General features: G+C 39.9%; 1 protein-coding gene across 2 annotated transcripts in view; it reads right to left on the bottom strand.

Moving 5' to 3' along the window:
* Positions 1 to 19,034, bottom strand: part of srrm4 (serine/arginine repetitive matrix 4) — an 82,582-nt gene that overhangs the window by 26,992 nt on the left and 36,556 nt on the right. Inside the window, exon 2 of one of the 2 annotated variants that reach the window (XM_014011155.1) lies at positions 824 to 955. The exons of the other annotated variant lie outside the window; for it this stretch is intronic. Coding sequence (XP_013866609.1) covers positions 824 to 955 — 132 coding nt within the window. The remainder of the gene's footprint in view (positions 1 to 823; positions 956 to 19,034) is intronic. 2 annotated transcript variants of the gene reach the window in all.

Raw genomic sequence — 19,034 nt, 5'->3', positions numbered from 1 at the left:
TCTGAAGCATATAAAATAGGTTTTGTATTGGTTTTAAAGGAATTTCCCCAAATTTCCACACAGTAAGTCATGTATGGAAGTATTAAACAACAATATAACATATTTAAAGTTTTTAAATTTAGAAAATGTTTTATTCTGTTTAACATTGCAATAGTTTTTGACATTTTTGCTTTTACATTTTCAATATGAGCCTTCCAATGCAATTTGTAATCAAGTGTCACTCCTAAAAATTTAATTTCATACACTCTATTTCAGTATTATTTATCTTCAGTTCAACATCATTTTTTATTCCTTTATTACTAAATACAATATATTTTGTTTTATCGTGATTTAGTAACAGGTTCTCGCCTCAGAGCCACAAACCTTAAACAGCTCTGGTGAAGGAGGCTTTTTGTTCGATGTGTTGGTGAAAGTGAGAATCTACATGACAAACTGTAAATTTCCCTTCCAGCGTCGTTGCATTCAGGGTTGAACCGATGAGACTTTTTTACATTTATGGCACCAGAATATAAAGATTAGCTTGTTTATTTTTTTCTCACTGAGATTCAGGGGTCTTGAAGTGATTCTGGGGAGCTGCTGAAGCTCTTTATCATCAGCTCTGTGATCTACGAAAACACCCCGCCCCCCTACAAAAAACCCCAGACCTGAACCAGTCGTCATCAGACGTGTGTCACACTGATCAAAACCCCCACATGTTGATGCATATTGATTCCTAAGCTCTCTCATCTTTGTCCAAGCACCTGTTCTTTGAGCTCAGGAAACCCTCTTGACGGTTTTGAAGCTTCACATTTAAGCATTTGTGAGCGCGGGAAGACAAACTCACATTCTGGCCCTGCGGTGGCGATGGTGGTGTTTACGTCCTTTGATGCAGCCGTTCCTGTTTGGGCTGTCTGCCTGAGTGTCAACTGCTTTCCTATCATCGGTGTTCAGCGGTTGGCAGGTTGTTGTTTCTGAGCTGAGAAGAAAGAAAAACAAAAATAGAACACATTTAGCTTGTTGGGCTCTTCAGCAAAATTCCAATGTTTTTTTTTTCTAGCGGTCCACACAGTTAATGCTTCCATCATACAACAGTGAAGACGGGGGTTTACATGCTCAGTTTGCCTGATTTCCCCTGGTCCACTGGTTATGTGTTTTATTCCCCACCATTTCCTCCTGCCAGCTAATCTTGGGGAGAAACAGAGGGCAGTAATTTACTACTCAAACTGATGTGTCAATGGAAATGTAGTTATTTACATGCTTCAGCTGCTTTGACATTTGAGTAAATGTTTTCCACAGCGACCTGAGAAGATGCAAGTCAGAATACTTTACATTTTCTGTGTTTTTTCACTCTTTTTTTTGTTCACATGTGTTAAAAGGATAGTCTGGGCATTTTTATCAGCCAGTTGAACTTTTGCTTTGTAGCTGAAGATGTGGAGATCCAAACAGCATGAGGTCGGTATCATTATTCTGAACACATAGATTGATCTTGTACCTCACTGATGTAGCAGATGAGTGAAATTCAGACTGCGTATGTGTTTGAGGTGTTAGGGATGCAACAATACATATCTGTAACGAACCGTTCAAAATGCACTATGTATTGAGCAATACGGATTTTTAAATTATCATTTTTAATTATTATTTTATCAGCTTTTCTTCTGAAGATGCTCTGTGTTGAAGGATCAGTGGATCTGTGTTCGACTACTCCACCTGGGCTGCATTGTCGAGCACAGATCCACTAAAAACTTGCTGTTTCAGCAATATTTAATTTAAAAACTGTACTTTTGAGGTTAAACAAATGTTCATAATTAATTTAAATAAATTAAAAATTAAGAAAGGCATGGACATTACTTTTTTTTGTATTGAAAAAATATCAAACCGTGAGACTAAAGTATCGAACTGAACCGAATCGTGAATTTTCTGTATCGTTGCACTCGTAGTATGGAAGTATATTTACTTTATTACAAGTATTTTTTTAAGGCTCTGTATTTTACCAAATATATTTTTAATCCCAACTTTTATTTCTTTTCCATTCAAAACATACAAATGATACGTTTACTTCTTTTTAAAACTGAACACCTTTTTACGCACTAAAAATTTACACATGACCAGAACTCAGTGAATCAGTGGCAGAAATGAGATTTTTCTGAGTAAGGTGCCACAGTTTAGTAGCTATTTGTTCAACATCAGTTTGGTGTATGTTCAGACTTGTAAAGTAATTTAATTAAAAAGTCTTTGCACAGTAAATTCTCTTTACCAAGTTCGTATAACTTTTTACAGTACATACACTATAGATAAAATACTCTAAAACACACAGCATGTGAGAAAATCCTGCCATCATTTGTCAGTTGACAGAATTCTCTGCAGGATTGTTCAAATCTTCTTTAGAAAGACTTCTGTAAGATTCATGCTGGACTTTTTTATTTGACTCTTTAGCGCCACTAGTGTTTTGACATGGAACTGCACCCACCATCATCCGTCTCCGGCAAAAGACAGATGAGTGGCAGGACAGCAGGCCACGCCCCTTTTACTTTCACAGTTATTGCGCAGTTTTATGATTTTTACTACACTACTTTTATTATCAGTAATATTCACTTTACCAAAGTCTTTAGAATTTTCCGTAATTTTTTAAAAAACTTTACTAAGTTGTTTTTTTTTTCAAGTATACATCTCTGTTGATATAGTGCCACATATTGAAAATACCAGGGCTGAATTTGAAAAAAATGAGTTGATCACATTAAAACTGTTATTAAGAAAATGTCTTTTTGCATCTTTTTAATTTAATAATTGATTTACTTTGTTTTTTTTATGGACATTTTGTTGTTTTTATGAAATAAATAAAAATGATATCAGTCACAACTGCCTGCAGTTTGAAGGTAGCATCCTTTTTACCCTGTTTACTAATTGTTGTTTAAAAGATAAAGTTGTTGCTATTTCAAAGATTTCTCTGTGAAAGTAACAAAATATTTTTACACACGACAGACTTGATAAATCCAACGATTGGATGTGGGCGTCCAGTGGAAACCCTGACAAATATTCTGTTTAGCCATGAGAGGCCTGAGCGTAATTACAAATCCTGCTCTTCTCCATCGAGTGGCTCCCACCTGATTGTAATGGGAAGGTAATCAGAGCAAGAGATTAGTCCATCAGCACCGTCTCTCCCACTTCCTCACGCGACGAGCAGGCAGGAGCCGTCGTGTTCCATCTTCCTCACCTCGGTCGTCGGGGTGGCTCCTCGGAGCGAGAGGAAGTGCCCCTGACAGGGATCTAATATTGTAAAACGGCAGACTGCGTGCTCCGACATGATCGGGTGTGGAGACGGTGTTAGAGGAGATAAAGATAGTCACCAGAAGCATGATTAGTCTGATCAAGGGGGCTGATGGGAAAGCAACTTTTGAATTAAGTGGTGATTGGACCGATTTCTCTGTGAAGATGTGGGCCAAAGAAATCTGTTCATGCTGTTGTTGAAAGGGATTACAATGTCAAACTAAAAAAGATGGACCTGGAAATTGATTTAAATAAATAATTAAATAGAATGAATATATCATTACAGGAACAAGAGATATTGAATAGACCATTATGAGGACTAGTGGAGCCTAATTCTTCGGGGTCACACATCAGACAAGAAAACACTGAGGCTACTATGGAAACATGATTTGGAATTGTGCAAACGCAACAAGATTTATAGCAAAGATGTTTATGAAGCATCTTATCTATGATCCTAAAGGAAAGTTTAACACAAATCTGTCTGTATAACTGGGTTGAATTTTTTTATACTCTTTAACATTTTTCATTACAATAAAACACACAACACACACTGAACTTGGGGCACCGATTATATACATATAAACACACACATACATATACATACATACATTACAAGATATTACACCTAGTTATGCTTCCTTGCTCTTGTATGTCAGCCATTTAGACCAACGTTTGTTGTAAGAATGTCCTTTCACACGTAAAAAATGTCAGTTTTTCCATAGAGTGAATCTCCTCCACGACGTCCCTCAGTGGTCCAGCTGGGGAGGGAGTTTCTATAGCCAATATCGTGTAATTGCTTTTTTGCTTGCAATTGATAGAACTTTAAAAAGGTACTCATCCTCTTTTTGAAACAATTCTCCAGATATCAGCACCAACAGAAAATTTCTAGGATCTTTGGGGATGACATACCCCAAAATTATCCCAGTAGTCTGACATATTCCATCCCAGTAAGTTGCCAACTTCGGGCAGGACCAAAATACATGAGAATGGTTGGCGCTCTGATGTCCACATTGTCTCCAGCATTGCTGTTCTTCTCCTCTATGTCTACTAGTAATTTGAGGTGTAATAAAGTATCTAATTAAGCACTTCCATCCAAATTCCCTCCATCTTTTAGAGCTGGTGGACGTCTTTTGTGCCACACACATAGAAAGCCAAACATCCTCTGTAATCTTTACTCCCAATTCCCTTTCCCATTTAGACTTAATATTCAAGGTGTTMTTTCCATTATGTTTCTGCAAACCTTTATATAGTTTGGAAACAGTTTTGCATGGGAGGTGCGTATAAGCATTTGCAAAGATGTTCACAATAGTATTACCTTCTGGAGGAACACCTATTTTTATTTTTGTATTGTAAAAATGTCTGACCTGGAAATATTTAAATAGATCTCTATTCTCAAGGTTATAACCCCTTTTCAGTTGTTCAAATGTTTTAAAGGTGTTACCTTCTACAAACGGGCATAAAGCCACAAGCCCTCTATCTTTCCAATCTAAGAAAGAAGAGTCTAATTCTCCTGGCMGGAAGTTTGAGTTACAGGAGGGCCACATCAGAAGTCCAGTGACATCTGCCAATCTGTACCTATCTACCATAACTGGGTTGAATTTAATCAATTTCAATGACATTCTCCGCGTTTTCCCAAAAACACATATATGCCTGGCCAGCTTCTTGTATTTGTAACCGTATTTAACTACAAAATGGTTTATTGTCAGTTTTATTCATGTTTCGAAACTGTGAAAATAAGCAAACCAACCAAGTCTTCTTCCCTTTGTAAGCTGACCAATACTCAAACCCCTAAGCTATAAACACCTGGCTTTGACTTTGAGTGTAAAAAGAAGAAGGAAGACGAGTGATTTAACAAACTGTTCATCCAAACAGCTGAAGGCGTCGACGAGGGCCAGCGCAGAGCTCTGAATTGGCAAAGAGCTCGAAATGAACGGGAAAACTGAGCGGATTAACAGACTTGATGAGTTCGATTCATGTGAACACTAATCCTCTTAAATCCAGGCTGGTTTTTGTTTTCATAGAAACAGCAAGAAACAGGTAAAAGTGAGACTTTGCTTTGACAGATTCACTCCAATATTAAACAAGCTAGTTGCTAGCCTCTCCAACGCTAACACAAATTAATAGTCTCCTTCTCATTAAACATTAAACCTCTCAGTTAGCGAGGCCAGCCTGTCATTAATCAGATCCATAGCTGGCTTTAAAATAGGTTTAGCCTCCTGCTACAAGGATGTAGCAACTGCTGGTTGCGCTGAAGTCTTAAATTTGTCCCTCATACCGCGCCATAAATAGAAAGATTTTCACTTGTCGACTCTCATGAGAAAGGTCAAACACAATTTCATTCATGAGGACCAATTCCACTAAGTTCCATCCTCGGATGGAAGTTTTCCTCCTCTCAGCACGAGGCTCCTCTTCCTCGCTCACCACCGACACTGATGATAACAGAGGGTGAGAAACTCGCAGCCTACAGGACAGTGATAACGTGATTTTTCACCTCACAGTGTTCCAACACCTTCTCAAGCAAAATGTGCTCAGATATCAGCAGTTTTGTCAAATAGTCAGATTTTATTTGCTTTAAATTAAAGAAGTGCGGAGCTCCAGACGTCGCTGTAATTATTCTTTACAACAACAAATGATAATAAACATATGCACAAAAGCTTTCACACTAACTTCGCTTTACAAACACAAAAATGGTGTTAGCTCAGTCATATGTCACATATGATGCAAAATCCACTTTTTATCTGTTAAATACATTTTGTTGTGGACTTTGAGTCTCTAGGAGGCTTGGGTCGTATTTCTCAGCCTCTTCAGTTTTCTATATTTTCTGTGACGTTTTCTGAATTGTTACGTCAAATTATTCTGCAACAGCATTGCCAAATAGGTCTGGACTTACCAAATTCAATTTCCTTGTTTTCTCATTAATTCTCCTCTGGTTCTGGGTCAGACTCTGGTTCTGGGTCAGACTCTGGTTTTGGGTCAGACTCTGGCTCCAACATGTAAGGCTGGAAGTTTTCTGTTGTTGACATCTTTTAATTAAATTGTAAATAAAGCGTCTCTGCACTGCTATAGAATGCTAACCTCCTCTCTCAAACTGGAGTGGACCAGTCTGGAAGCAGGAGGGGGCGGGGCTTAAAGCATCTTAAAAGAACAGTAACAGGGGCTGTCTCTCAATTCAGGGGCTGGGTCCTCATGAGTGCGCATTTATCGGCCGCATACGTCATTGCCCCGCGCGGAGGACTGTCCCAATTCGAAGGCTCCTCATCATGTGGCCGAGGAATGTGTCCTACTTCCTGTCTAAATCCGAGGATGCATCCATGTATCCTTCCCAGCCAAGGATATCTCAGGATTCAATGCACGGGCCGCAAAATAAACAGAGAAATGAAGACGGTGGTGTTTTTATTTTTTTAACGTGTCAGCGCAGTTTGGAAATTCACCACTGACCGAAGGATTTGTTTTTTTAAAAAGGAAGTTTAGCAACTTAGCTGATGAAATTTATGCTGCAATAAGATGTTAAAAGAAAATGCAAGTTACGAGAATAAAGTATTATAAGAATAAAATCATAACATTATGAGAATAAAGTCATAATATTATGAGAATAAAAACGTAAAATTACAAGATTAAAGTCATTCTACAAGAAAAAAGTCAATATCCTAGCCTTTAYGTGAAAAAGCATGCAGTCATCACTGCATTAAAATGAGGATGTTGTTCTCAAGTTATTCTTTATTGTTTATAAATAAATAGTTATCTTTTAGCACCAATTATCAGTAGCAGGACATGGAAATTGTGTAAATGACTATATGATAAACTTAAGCTGCATTGTAATTAATAGATGCATTGACAGATTTAGTCGTCATGTGTGACGGGTGTATTCAGACCAGGAAAGTCCTTTGGTCCACTTGTTTGGTCCGGACCAAAAGTGGACTTTTTTTTTTCTTTTGGTGCGGTTTGCATTCACATTGTGCTTTTTTGCAAATGAACTATAAGTTGTAAACAAAGTCATGAGGCTGACGATCATTGCACCCAGTGGACAGAAAGGACGGGGGCGGGACTGAGCCACAGACCCAGAAGAAAACAAGGAAGTCCTGCATGCTGCGGTTCTGATGCGCACATTTATGCTGTTAGCACAACTGCAATAGCATTTAAAATGTTAGAAGCAGCTAATTTAATGGTGGTTTCGTGATGATATTCTAATTTTGGAGCGACGTCAGTAAATGTGTCCCACAACCCAAAGGAGACGAGGTGCTCTGCGTGTTCTGACCCACAACATGCTGCAGCAAAGCTGCTAACAGGAGACAACGAAACAGGTATGATTTCAGTTTATTTAGCTCAGCAATGGTGGCCTGTGAAGTCCAAAAAGGCGCATGTTTAATGCACTTGGTTCGGTTAGAGTCCGGTCTGTATTCACACCAATGAACCACACCAGAGTTCGTCTGGAAGCGGACCGAGACCACCTCAAAAAGCAGGTCTCGGTCCGGTTGTTTGATCTGCACCAGAGTTCGCACGAGTGTACTCACACCTGTAGAAAAGGTCCGGACCAACGCTGGAAACAAACTCTGGTTCGTTTAAAGTGGAGCAAATTATCAGGCCTGAATACACCTTACTTCATGTCTTTCCTTTCTGTCCAGTACTGCACAGATGTCTGTATTCATCCATTCTTTCTTCATCTTATCCTTGTAATCTGCCAAAGTGGTCTTAAATAGTATTTCTTCAGACATTCCAAAGGTCAGAATATGAAAGAAAAAGTTATATTTCCTGCTTTTCACACATTTTCAGTCCACTCATTGTACCTGATCTTGACACAAGGAAAGACTTTTAGAAAGCCTTCAGAACTATTGATCAAAACCACTTTAAAATATTACAAGTCTGACTTTTTGAAAGCTGCAAAAAAAAAAAAAAAAAAAAGAAAATAATTCAGGGAAGTTTGAAGTTTACTCTTATTGACACTTTGCATGTTGTTGTTTTTCTCTTTTTACAATCTGTACAAAAATTTGTTGGCAAACAGGAATTGTGAATTTACAATTTGAAAAATTGGACTGGAGGTAATTTTTTAAATTTATTGAACTTTTTTTAGCTTCATGTATATTCTAACTGTCAGAGTCACAGGAGGATCATCCGTTTGTATTCAGCCTCATTTTCCACGCCTCATTTATGATGTGAAATTGATAAACAGCTGTAATATCTAAAAGAAGCTTCTCAGGAACCTGCCAGCTGTTGTGTTCGGCTCCGGTTCGCTCTCAGAGGGCTCAGACCCATCAGGCAGCATCACAGCACGGTTCTGTGCACAAAGCATGAAGGAACACAGATTCTCTGTTTATTGTTGCAGAGCTCTTTCTCATACGGACAAAATGAACTTTGCAACATGTTTAGGTTTAAATTTGCTCTGCGTCACTTTAAACTAAGTGTTTATTCAAAGCGTGTACAAAAAAATTCTTCCTGACTCTTTTTCATACATTTTGGGACAAGAAGACAAACTCACAAAAACAACACGTGAATAAAACCTTTTCTTCTACTTTGTTTTTTTTCTTCTGACAGAATGTGTTCTTACAAGACTAAACCTGGGTGGATGTTTGTGCATTTTCTGTTCTCATGTCCTGCAGATGCTCAGCTGTGTTTTCATGTTCTTTTTACAATATCTTCACCTCAGTTTATCTGAAATCATAAAGTACATGTTGGCAGGTGTACTGTTTGAGTAACAAGCTACATGTTCCTAATCAAGACCAGAAAAGAGTTTCTGTGAAAATGGTATGAACGTGCAGAAATCTGTTTAAGAAACTGAAACAATGAAAACAAAAACAAAAGCTAAATTTACCAAAAAAGTGACTTAAAGCTGTACTTGGTAAAATAATAAAGTGAACAAAACATCGGCTAAAAGGCAGCTTTAGAAGGAAAAAGAAAGCACTGGGGGAAACTGGGGGAAAGCAGGGGGTTCCAGATATCTTCAGCTTGAAAGAGACCCCAGGAAGGCTCGTGACATGTTGGAGAGACCATGTGTCTGAGCTGGCCTGGGAACACTTCTGAATTCTACTAAAAGAGCCTCGGCTGTTTCAGAATCTTCTTAGAAGAGCTGGAAGACGTGACGGATGGATGGATGGATGGATAGATGGATGGATGATGGATGGATGGGTTGATGGATGGATGAATGATGGATGAATGATGGATTGATGGATGGATGGATGGATGGATGATGGATGGATGCGTTGATGGATGATGGATGGATGGGTTGATGGATGATGGATTGATGGATGGATGGATGAATGAATGGATGATGGATGGATGGATGTGTTGATGGATGGATGAATTATGGATGGATGAATGGATGGATGATGGATGGATGGATGGGTTGATGGATGGATGAATTATGGATAGATGGATGGATGGATGGATGGATGGATGATGGATTGATGGATGGATGGATGATGGATTGATGGATGGATGATGGATGGATGGATGATGGATGGATGGATGGATGATGGACAGATGAATGTATGGATGGATGAATGGATGAATAGATGGATGGATGAATGGATGGATGGATGATGGATGAATGATGGATTGATTGGATGGATGGATGGATGATGGATGGATGAATGGATGAATGGATGGATGATGGATGGATGAACAGATGGATGGATGGATGATGGATGGATGGATGATGATGGATGAATGGATGGATGAATGATGGATGGATGATAGATGGATGGATGAATGGATGGATGAATGGATTGATGGATGAATGATAGATTGATGGATGGATGGATGATGGATGGATGAATGGATGGATGATGGATGAATGATGGATGGATGGATAGATGGATGGATGATGGATGATGGATGAATGATAGATTGATGGATGGATGATGGATGGATGAATGGATGGATGATGGATGAATGAGATATTGATGGATGGATGGATGGATGATGGATGGATGGATGGATGGATGGGTTGATGGATAGATGATGGATGAATGAATGGATGGATGGATGAATGATAGATTGATGGATGGATGATAGATGGATGGATGATGGATGATGGATGGATGATAGATGGATGGATGATGGATGGATGATTTTTGACATTGTATCATTGTTGCTGCGGCACAAACCAGCTGATGTTCGGTTGATGCTTTCAGCCACTCCGTTCGATGTTTGTGTTTCCCCGTCACCATGGCAACCACACAGGTGTTTCATCCGGCTGATTGAGTGAGTTAAGAATACTCGTGTCGCACCCCGAGGAGCGGGTGAATAACATACTGTGGCAAACAAGTCAGGGGGACAACCCTGGAAGGGTCAATACGGCTAATGCTGCAGCAAAAACAAGAAAAGAACATGTGGTTCCTGAAGGAGGAGAGCTGACTCTGAGCTCCAAACAGGAAAACAAAAAACATTGAATGCCTCAGCTCAAACTGTTGTAAGTCACAGTTTTACTCATTTCAGAAGCAAACACTGCGCATTACATACACTACTTTGATAGTAGTGGTTATTATCATCTGCATCTGTGTAGTGAATTCAACATCCAGTAGGGCTGGGTGAAAAAAAACCCGATTTAATTGATCGTGGATCAATTGCATTTAAATTTGGGGAAATCGATTCACAGGGCATGAGATCGATTCTTCCCCGTGGCGTCTTGTTTGCACGTCTGAAACGCGTTTCTACATTTTGTCACTCCTGGCTTGCCGTATATTCATGTCCGGTTGACGTTTAGTGCTAACATTAGTTTTCAATGAGTTGTCTGGATCAAAACAAAAGAACTCACGTCACCATCCAACTCTCCGCAGATTTTAAAGATAACAGAGACCATGGTGACTTTTGTTTGCAAAGATTTGCGCTTACAGACGGCTCGGAAAAATGCGTTACCGCATCTTAATAGCAGATTTAACAGTAGTAAAGATAAAAAAAAAAGTGCAGGGGACAGAGGGTACAGATACAGAAAGTGAGGGGGACATGTCCCACTCGTACCCCGCGTCCATTGCGCCGTTCAGTTTACCATGCTTCTGTCTCGGGGCCCTCTAGTGGCCACGGGGCCCTAAGCAGCCGCTTAATTGGCTTATAGGCAGGTCCGGCTCTGCGCTCCTACGTGGTAGAGGAAACAAAGCAAGCTTCGATGAGCGGCTCGTTAGGCGCTCGAACAAAACTACTGTATGTAAACATCTGACTGAAACTGTTCTTCACAGCATGGTTAAATGTGTGAAAGATGACATTCTAACAAAATCGTCTAGTTTGTTACCAATATTATTATTAAACTTTAAGAAGCATCTTAATGAAATCCACAGTGATGAAATGTTGTAGTTGTATTGTTTTAACAAGTTATATGTATTAAGTTTGAATGATTTTTATTGATAACAGAAGGTAACAGAAACATTACAAATATTGTATTTCATACGCTCAAAAGGAGTGGGCAGAAGTATATTTATATTAACCCATCTCTTCTCCTGCAGCCTTATTCCATCACTTCTTTTTTAATCAAAATAATTATTAATTACTTAAAAATGAACAATACTGTCACCTGCAATTCCTTTTTACTTTAAAACCTTTTAAAATTGTGACAGTTTTCTTTCAAGACTAAGTTTTAATTTAAAAGTTTGTCCTTAAAATCTGTTGTTTATGTTTAAGAGAAAAAAAATGGTGATATTGTATTTTGCAACACAGTTGAGACCTGTGTTAGGATGTTGCAACACTGTTGCAAAATACAATATCAATAAACATTTTCATTAAATCGAATTAAATCGAATCAAATCATGATTAATTGATTCAGAACTTTATGAATCGAAATTGAATCGATTCAGAGCAGTGGTTCCCAAACTTTTTATCTTCTGACCCACAAAATATCCATAGCAAAAACTTGTGACCCCAAATATTACTGGTCTGAGTACACGGACTTCGTTAATAACCCTAAAAACACAGGCTTTTTGACAATCTAAACAGCTTGTATACAAATATAAATACGTATTTTTACTTATTTTGTGTTTTTGTAATAATTATAGGAAAAGTATCACATCAGCAATTATTTTATTACCCTTTATATTGATTTCTGGTGATTATTCAAGGTGCTCCATGACCCCACAATTGGGTCTCAAGCCCAACTTTGGGAACCAAAGTGCAGTGATTCCCAAACTTTTCAGCTTTTAACCCACAAAATAACAGTAGCAGAGACCTGTGCCCCCAACTATTTTTGGATGATAAACATTTGTATCAGGTCAACAAAACATGGGCACATTAACAATATGTTTTATACTACATTTATCCATTTTAAATACACTAACCTTACTCCTTTGTAACAACTGGCCAAAATGTAATTAATTTAAAAAATCTTTTCAGGACCCCACCTTGATGTTTCGGGACCCCACTTTGGGAAACACAATTGGCCCTGATACTCAGCTCTAACATCCAGTGAGCTAAAATCCGATGCGGTAGTAAGCGCTAACTTCACACAAGACATTGCATAATTATTTGAAATGGTGCAAAAACACATGTACAACACAAAATGATTGTAGTTTAAAAACTGGTAAGAAAGGCAACATGCAACACTTCAAGGAACACTAGGCTTAAAAATGATTTATTTGTTTACATTAAACTAAAAATTGTTGAAAAAGTTCCCTCGGGGCGACTCTAAGTCTATCAACCTAAACATCCTGATTATTCAAAGTGAAAAGTTGCCACGCTGTGTGGAAATGAACACTTAATAAGTTCTGCTTTTAGTTACTGGCTGTTAAACTTATCAAGCTTATTAAAGCAGGTAATAAAGGCCAAGAAATGACTTCCATGATCTTTATTCTCTAGAGACTCCAGTAAAAAAAAGACAACAATAACAATGAAGACTTGATCAATTTCTTTAGTTTTTCCTTCATCCACTGGTGATTTAAGAGTTCCCCAGCCACACGTGTGAGGTGAGGTTCATGGAGGCTAATAAACTTTTCATTATTGCTGTCACAGCAACCAGGAACAATTGATCATCGTTATTATCAGGAGTGATGATAGTTGAGATAATTAACAAGGGATAGAAATGATCTACGACCACGATTAGAGCCCCAACAGTGGGGGTCCCAAGTCACTTAGCTTTAAATTACACTCGTCGCGTTTATCCAAGTTTCAGCCTCGAGTAAAGAACAACTTCATCTCCACCCAAAGGACACAAGCAGGCAATTAAACCCACGCAAAGAGAATGAAACGCATCTCTCACTCCGCCGAGTCTCAGAGCGCTCAGCGTCAAATATTTCTCCGTGGAAAGGGAAGCAGATGCTTTTAAATCAAGCGGAATTGATTAAACATCGGAAGATTTTGGAGGCAGTCCTTCAGCCGGAGGAACACAAACACAAGACTGCAATTAACAGCGGTAATCAATTAAGCACACAAGCAAAAGAGTAAACCACACAATTATTAAAAGTGCCTTCAGAGCTGGAGGGAAATGTCAATAGCAGTCAGCACCAGAAGCTTTCACATCATGACATGACATTTGGATTTCTGGGTAATAATTTACCAAACCCAAGCCTTTAACTGAGCTCATGAATTCAGTTTTAGATCATGTATTTTTTTCATTCTCTGAAAGCAATACGGGATGTTATCACATCTCCTGGATCATGTTTGACCAAGTTAAACTGCTGTTTATAGATTATGGCTGAGAGAATAACCTCAACAGGTCCCTTTTCTGGGAAAGCAATTTCATTTCCCCAAATGTGTGCTGATGGGCAACGGATTTCTACCTGCCAGGATAAATTGTGTCGGTAGAAACAAATCCTTTTGGGCAAGTTGCACTGTAGGGTGAGAGAGAAAAATTGTAAAAGTCAAAGATTTTGTGCTTATTTCACCAATGTAGTGAAAAATCAGTGGATCTGGGCTTTTAAATTCTATTTTAAGTTATATTTTGCTAGTGGGAGTATCACAACAAATCAGTTTTTTTTAAGTTTACAATACTAGTCAAACTACACTTAGCACAAAAAGTAATGAAATTTGTGTTTGGTAGATTATTTCTTTGTTGCAAAAATGCTTCTTGGCAATAAATCTCATGATCGGCAGCACCTGGTGGTATCAGAAGCTCCAAACAAGAGGCAATAGCAACAACAAGATAAGCTGTTTGGCAGAGAAGACTCAGCTCTATTGTTCATCCCACAAATGCATGTTCCTTACATATGTGGCACCATTTAAATGGGCCATTAACAGACTTTCTAACAGTATGAGATTTATTGCCAAGAAGCATTTTATTTAACAAAATTAAATAAATAAAWATACGAACCTTTAAAGATGCCGGAGCTGTCGCAGTTGGGGGTCTTGTCCATGCTGATGGATCTCGTGACGGGTCAGGCTCGCACCAGGTACCTTCTCGARGATGGTTGTATCAATGAATGAGACCCCGTTCTTTTAAACGCTTCGAGAACCGAAGAGGGGAGGGAATTAATTCTTTAAACACGATCTGATTGGTCGAGGGGTGGGTCTAAAGTTGAACCCTGTCCACTGATTGGTCGAAAAATAGTTGATGGAAAGTTTCAGAGCCTAACAGATTCTTTGACAGGTTCAGGTAGACAGGATGTCACGAACCTTGACAGGATGTAACCTGACAGATGGCTTGTGTTGATATGTACCGAAAACGGGAAGTTGTGGTCACCAGAATAGTCTTGAAGGTATCTGATGAAATCGAGGGGAAAAACACTAGCTAGGGTTACTATAAGTCAAAGGTTATTACAAGTCAAAGGTTACTATAAGTTAGGGTTGAGGGTGAAGGGGGGTGATGGAGGGTTAGGGTTACTGGAAGACATAGGGGAGGAGGGAGGGGGGATAGTTACGGTCAATCAAAAGAGGAAGGAAGTCACCGGAAGTTGACCATATATGGACATGACGGATGTTCCCCCCCCCCTAAGGGGGCGTGGCACCTGTCACTTTTAGTATTGCGACATTTGTGATGAATGGTTACGTATATATTCTCTAACAGTAACAAATCCAGCTGCTTTTAGACACACAGCACAAAAGTGGTGAAAGAGGAGCTGGTAAAGTTAGAGTAAGAAAGAATTCAGACCAAAGCGTTGTAGTTCCACTTTATAAAGACCCCAACTGAATGATTTAAATGTGAAAAGCAAGGATTTAAAAGCAGGATGTGTCTACTTTGATACAGTCAGCATTAGTTGTTCAAACTCCAGAATCATGCAAACAAGAACTACTCATACCAATAAGGAAAATAATCCCATGTTTTAGCCAGTGAATCACAGCAGAAGAGCTTCATTTGTCCCAGACAAACCTGCTGGATTTTATTGGTGGCTCCCTCTGTTTGCCTCATGTCTGTAAAATCCAATCACAGCGGCCGTGTGAATGCTCCGACTCACGAGGGCTGTTTGCTCTGCGGCTTCTCATTGGAGCCGCTGCAGTCTTAGCAGTGGGAGAACTCGCAGGAAGGAATAATGATGTATGTTAACAAGTGGAAAACATCTTCATACGACATGTTACTTGCTGAGCAAAATGTGTGATTTGGATTTAAAAAAAAGAAACAGCTCAGTGGGGTTGACGTGAAATACATAAATATAGCTACAGCACCAGTAAATTAGATGCTACAGTTTGTTGCTCTGAGTCAAATGGTGCAATTTCCTGAAGATGTTGCTTTTGTTTTGGTTCTTTCACAAGCTGTTTTGGCACGAGAAACAGAACATAAGACAATTCCGGTGCAGAACTTAGATGAAATTAGCAACAGCTGCAGAAAAACACTGAAATCTTACAGCAACTAAAAGCAAAAAAAAGCCTCATCTAACTGATTATCCTGCAACACAACACAAACACCATGCTGCTTTTATTATCACATTATCAATAAGATCCATGCTATCTTTCAGAGAGTTTGGTTATTATCTGTTCACAAACTCCACCCTCCTTTATTTCCTCAAGAAAAGCTGGTTTGTCTGTCATACAGGTCATCGTGTTTCCTTTTCAATAATAAAAGCTAACGTTATAAAGGGATTGACACAAGGGAGGCGACGTATCTCTCTTCGTTCATTTCCTGTGGAACTTGTCCGAAGAGGCAACAATTGCTCACCCTCCTCCATCCAAGTGACTGGCAAAACTCATCCATGTGAAATTTTGTGCGGGTTGTAATGCGATGGTCGTTCGTAGGAGGAGAGCTAACTTAGCATAAACCATGTGCTACGGTGCAGCTCCGAAAAGAGCGACAGCTTTTTGGTTCCCACATGTACTACTTTATTACAGAACTTGAAACCATACAAAGCCAGGTCTCCACGGCACTAAATCTACATTCATACATGAAAATATATAGTCCATGATCCTTCACCATCACTCATTACCGAGGTTGAGCAGCAGAGCAGCTAAGCGCGTACACACAGCAAGGCTTTAGCTCTGAACTCTTAGCATTCACAACATCCTATGTTATAACAGAAGAGGTGCCATTGTGTGGCACTAAAAAGGTACTACAACAGTGATATACACTGACTGTTAGTGCACACAGGAGGTTGCGACGCAGTTTATTAAAGTTAAAAACTGTTCAACTTTGACGCTGTCGCACGGCACTACAACCAGTCAGCGAGGGTTTCATTGACCGACCAATGAAAGGAGAGTATGCTACACTACAGTTAGCTACGGCTTTCAACATTATTTTAGTTCTGCCAAACTTTCCAATTTTATATGACCCTTCACCAAGTGAATACTAAGATACACACAAAAAGGCAGCCGTATGGGAATTTGTTGGCAACAGGGTGAAGATTTCCGGTAAGGATTTCATCATAAAATTGTATCTTGGCATGCATTTGTTTTTCAGTATCAGAATCAGCTTTATTGGCCAAGTATGTTGACAAACACAAGGAATTTGTTTTCGGCTGGTGATGTCTCTTCAGGTCAGGGGGGTCGTCCTGTCTCAAGTGGAGGAGTTTAAGTATCTGGGGATCTTGTCATGAATGGGGAAGAAGGGAGCGGGAGATCGACAGGCGGATTGGCGCAGCCTCTGCTGTTAAGCGGGCGCTGTACCGGTCCGTCGTGGTGAAGAGAGAGCTGAGTAGAAAGCGAAGCTCTCGATTTACCGGTCGATCTACGTTCCTACCCTCATCTATGGCCATGAGCTTTGGGTCATGACCGAAAGAACGAGGTCCCGGATACAAGCGGCCGAAATGGGTTTCCTCCGCAGGGTGTCTGGGCTCTCCCTTAGAGAKAGGKTGAGAAGHTCGGTCATCCAGGAGGGACTCAGAGTAGAGCCGCTGCTCCTCCAYGTCGAGAGGAGCCAGTTGAGGTGGCTCGGGCATCTGGTAGGGATGCCTCCTGTATGCCTCCCTGGTGAGGTATTCCGGGCACGTCCCACCGGGAGGAGGCCCTGAGGAAGACCCAGGACACGCTGGAGGGACTATGTCTCTCGGCTGGCCTGGGAATGCCTTGGAGTTCCCCCGGAGGAGCTGGAAGAAGTGGCTGGGKAGAGGGAGGTCTGGGCCTCCATTCTGAAGCTGCTGCCCCCGCGACCCGACCCCGGATGGGCAGAAGAAAATGGATGGATGGATGGATGTCTCTCCAGTTTGCTACACATACATACAATATACACAGTGATGGAAGCACAATAGTGTAAGACATAAACATTATAGTATGTGCATTACATACAAATAATCAGTGGGCACTAGCCTGCTAAAGCGCAAATCGGCTAATCGCGGACCTAAATATTTCGTTTGTGCTTCAGAAATTGCGGAGCTAAATTTTGGATTAGTGCTGCCTACCACTGAATAATAGCAAGAATTGTATGCTGGTAATTCAGGTTTTGTTTAGGTCAGCAGAAGGTTTTACTGGCCCTGAAGCACTGTTTAAAGTCTGTTTATTGATTCATAAACAGACAAATGACAGCTCTGCCTTCACCTTTCGCAAAATCAGAGGAGCTTCAGAAGAAAAATGCTTGATGTTTTTTACAGTTAATAATGCTGAATGTTAATACTAATTGTGGTCTTTTTACATCTACATTAATAAATTGCTTTCAAACAGAGTTTGAAGTGATTAGAGGGTTCTTCGTATGAAAGCGGTAAGAGGAAAGTAGTTGTGTTTAATTAACGGCTCGTGAGCCACACTTTCACATCGCACTACTTCCTGTGTGAAGGGGATACATGAAGAGCCCACTGCAGATGCAGATGTATGTGGAGTGCAGCTAGCTATAATCATCGTGCGCCACATGTTCAATTAGCACGGCTATGACGTGAACGCTGCATCTGCAGGAAGTTGTGACAAACGAGGCTCCGGTCGGCTGGCGCAACGTTCCAGGATTTGATGGAAAAGAAAAAAAGACTGAATCAGGAAAACAGATCTGCACGTTTTGTAAAAAAAGAACCAGATTTTTTCCTTTTTTTTAAATAAAGTGTCCTTTTTCAGACAGGCAGCTGACAGATGTGCACAGAATGAGACGTCTCAGCTGCTGGAAAGGGGAGTGAAATCCTGAAATGGAAAAGAAAAATTCCATTTTTTTGCAGAAAATTAAACAAATACGTTTTTGCAGCTCACCTCTTCCAATTAACAGAGAGAACAGACAGAAAGAAAAACTGCCATCTGGCTGTGACTTAATCATCCAATTAAACAAGCAATATTTTTCGGCGACTGCAAAATAAACTGTAAAAAACTTTTTTTTTCCATGACACTGAAGCTAATTTAAAACCTGCTTTGACAGGCCAGCAGCCACATCTCTGTGCATTAAGGACCTCCAGAGCTGCCTTTCCCCACTCCAGCCTCCAATTATCCCCCATCACATTTCCATGTTGTCGCTCCGAGGGAATAATTTCTAAAGTTAACTAAACGCTTTTTCCTCACACCTGTCTGAATGCACCGACCTCGACGGGCAAACAGATTGGGAC

The sequence above is a fragment of the Austrofundulus limnaeus genome, unplaced genomic scaffold (genome assembly GCF_001266775.1).
Source record: "Austrofundulus limnaeus strain Quisiro unplaced genomic scaffold, Austrofundulus_limnaeus-1.0 Scaffold77, whole genome shotgun sequence".
NCBI classification, from domain to species: Eukaryota; Metazoa; Chordata; class Actinopteri; order Cyprinodontiformes; family Rivulidae; genus Austrofundulus; species Austrofundulus limnaeus.
This window is presented reverse-complemented; position numbering and strand designations above follow the sequence as displayed.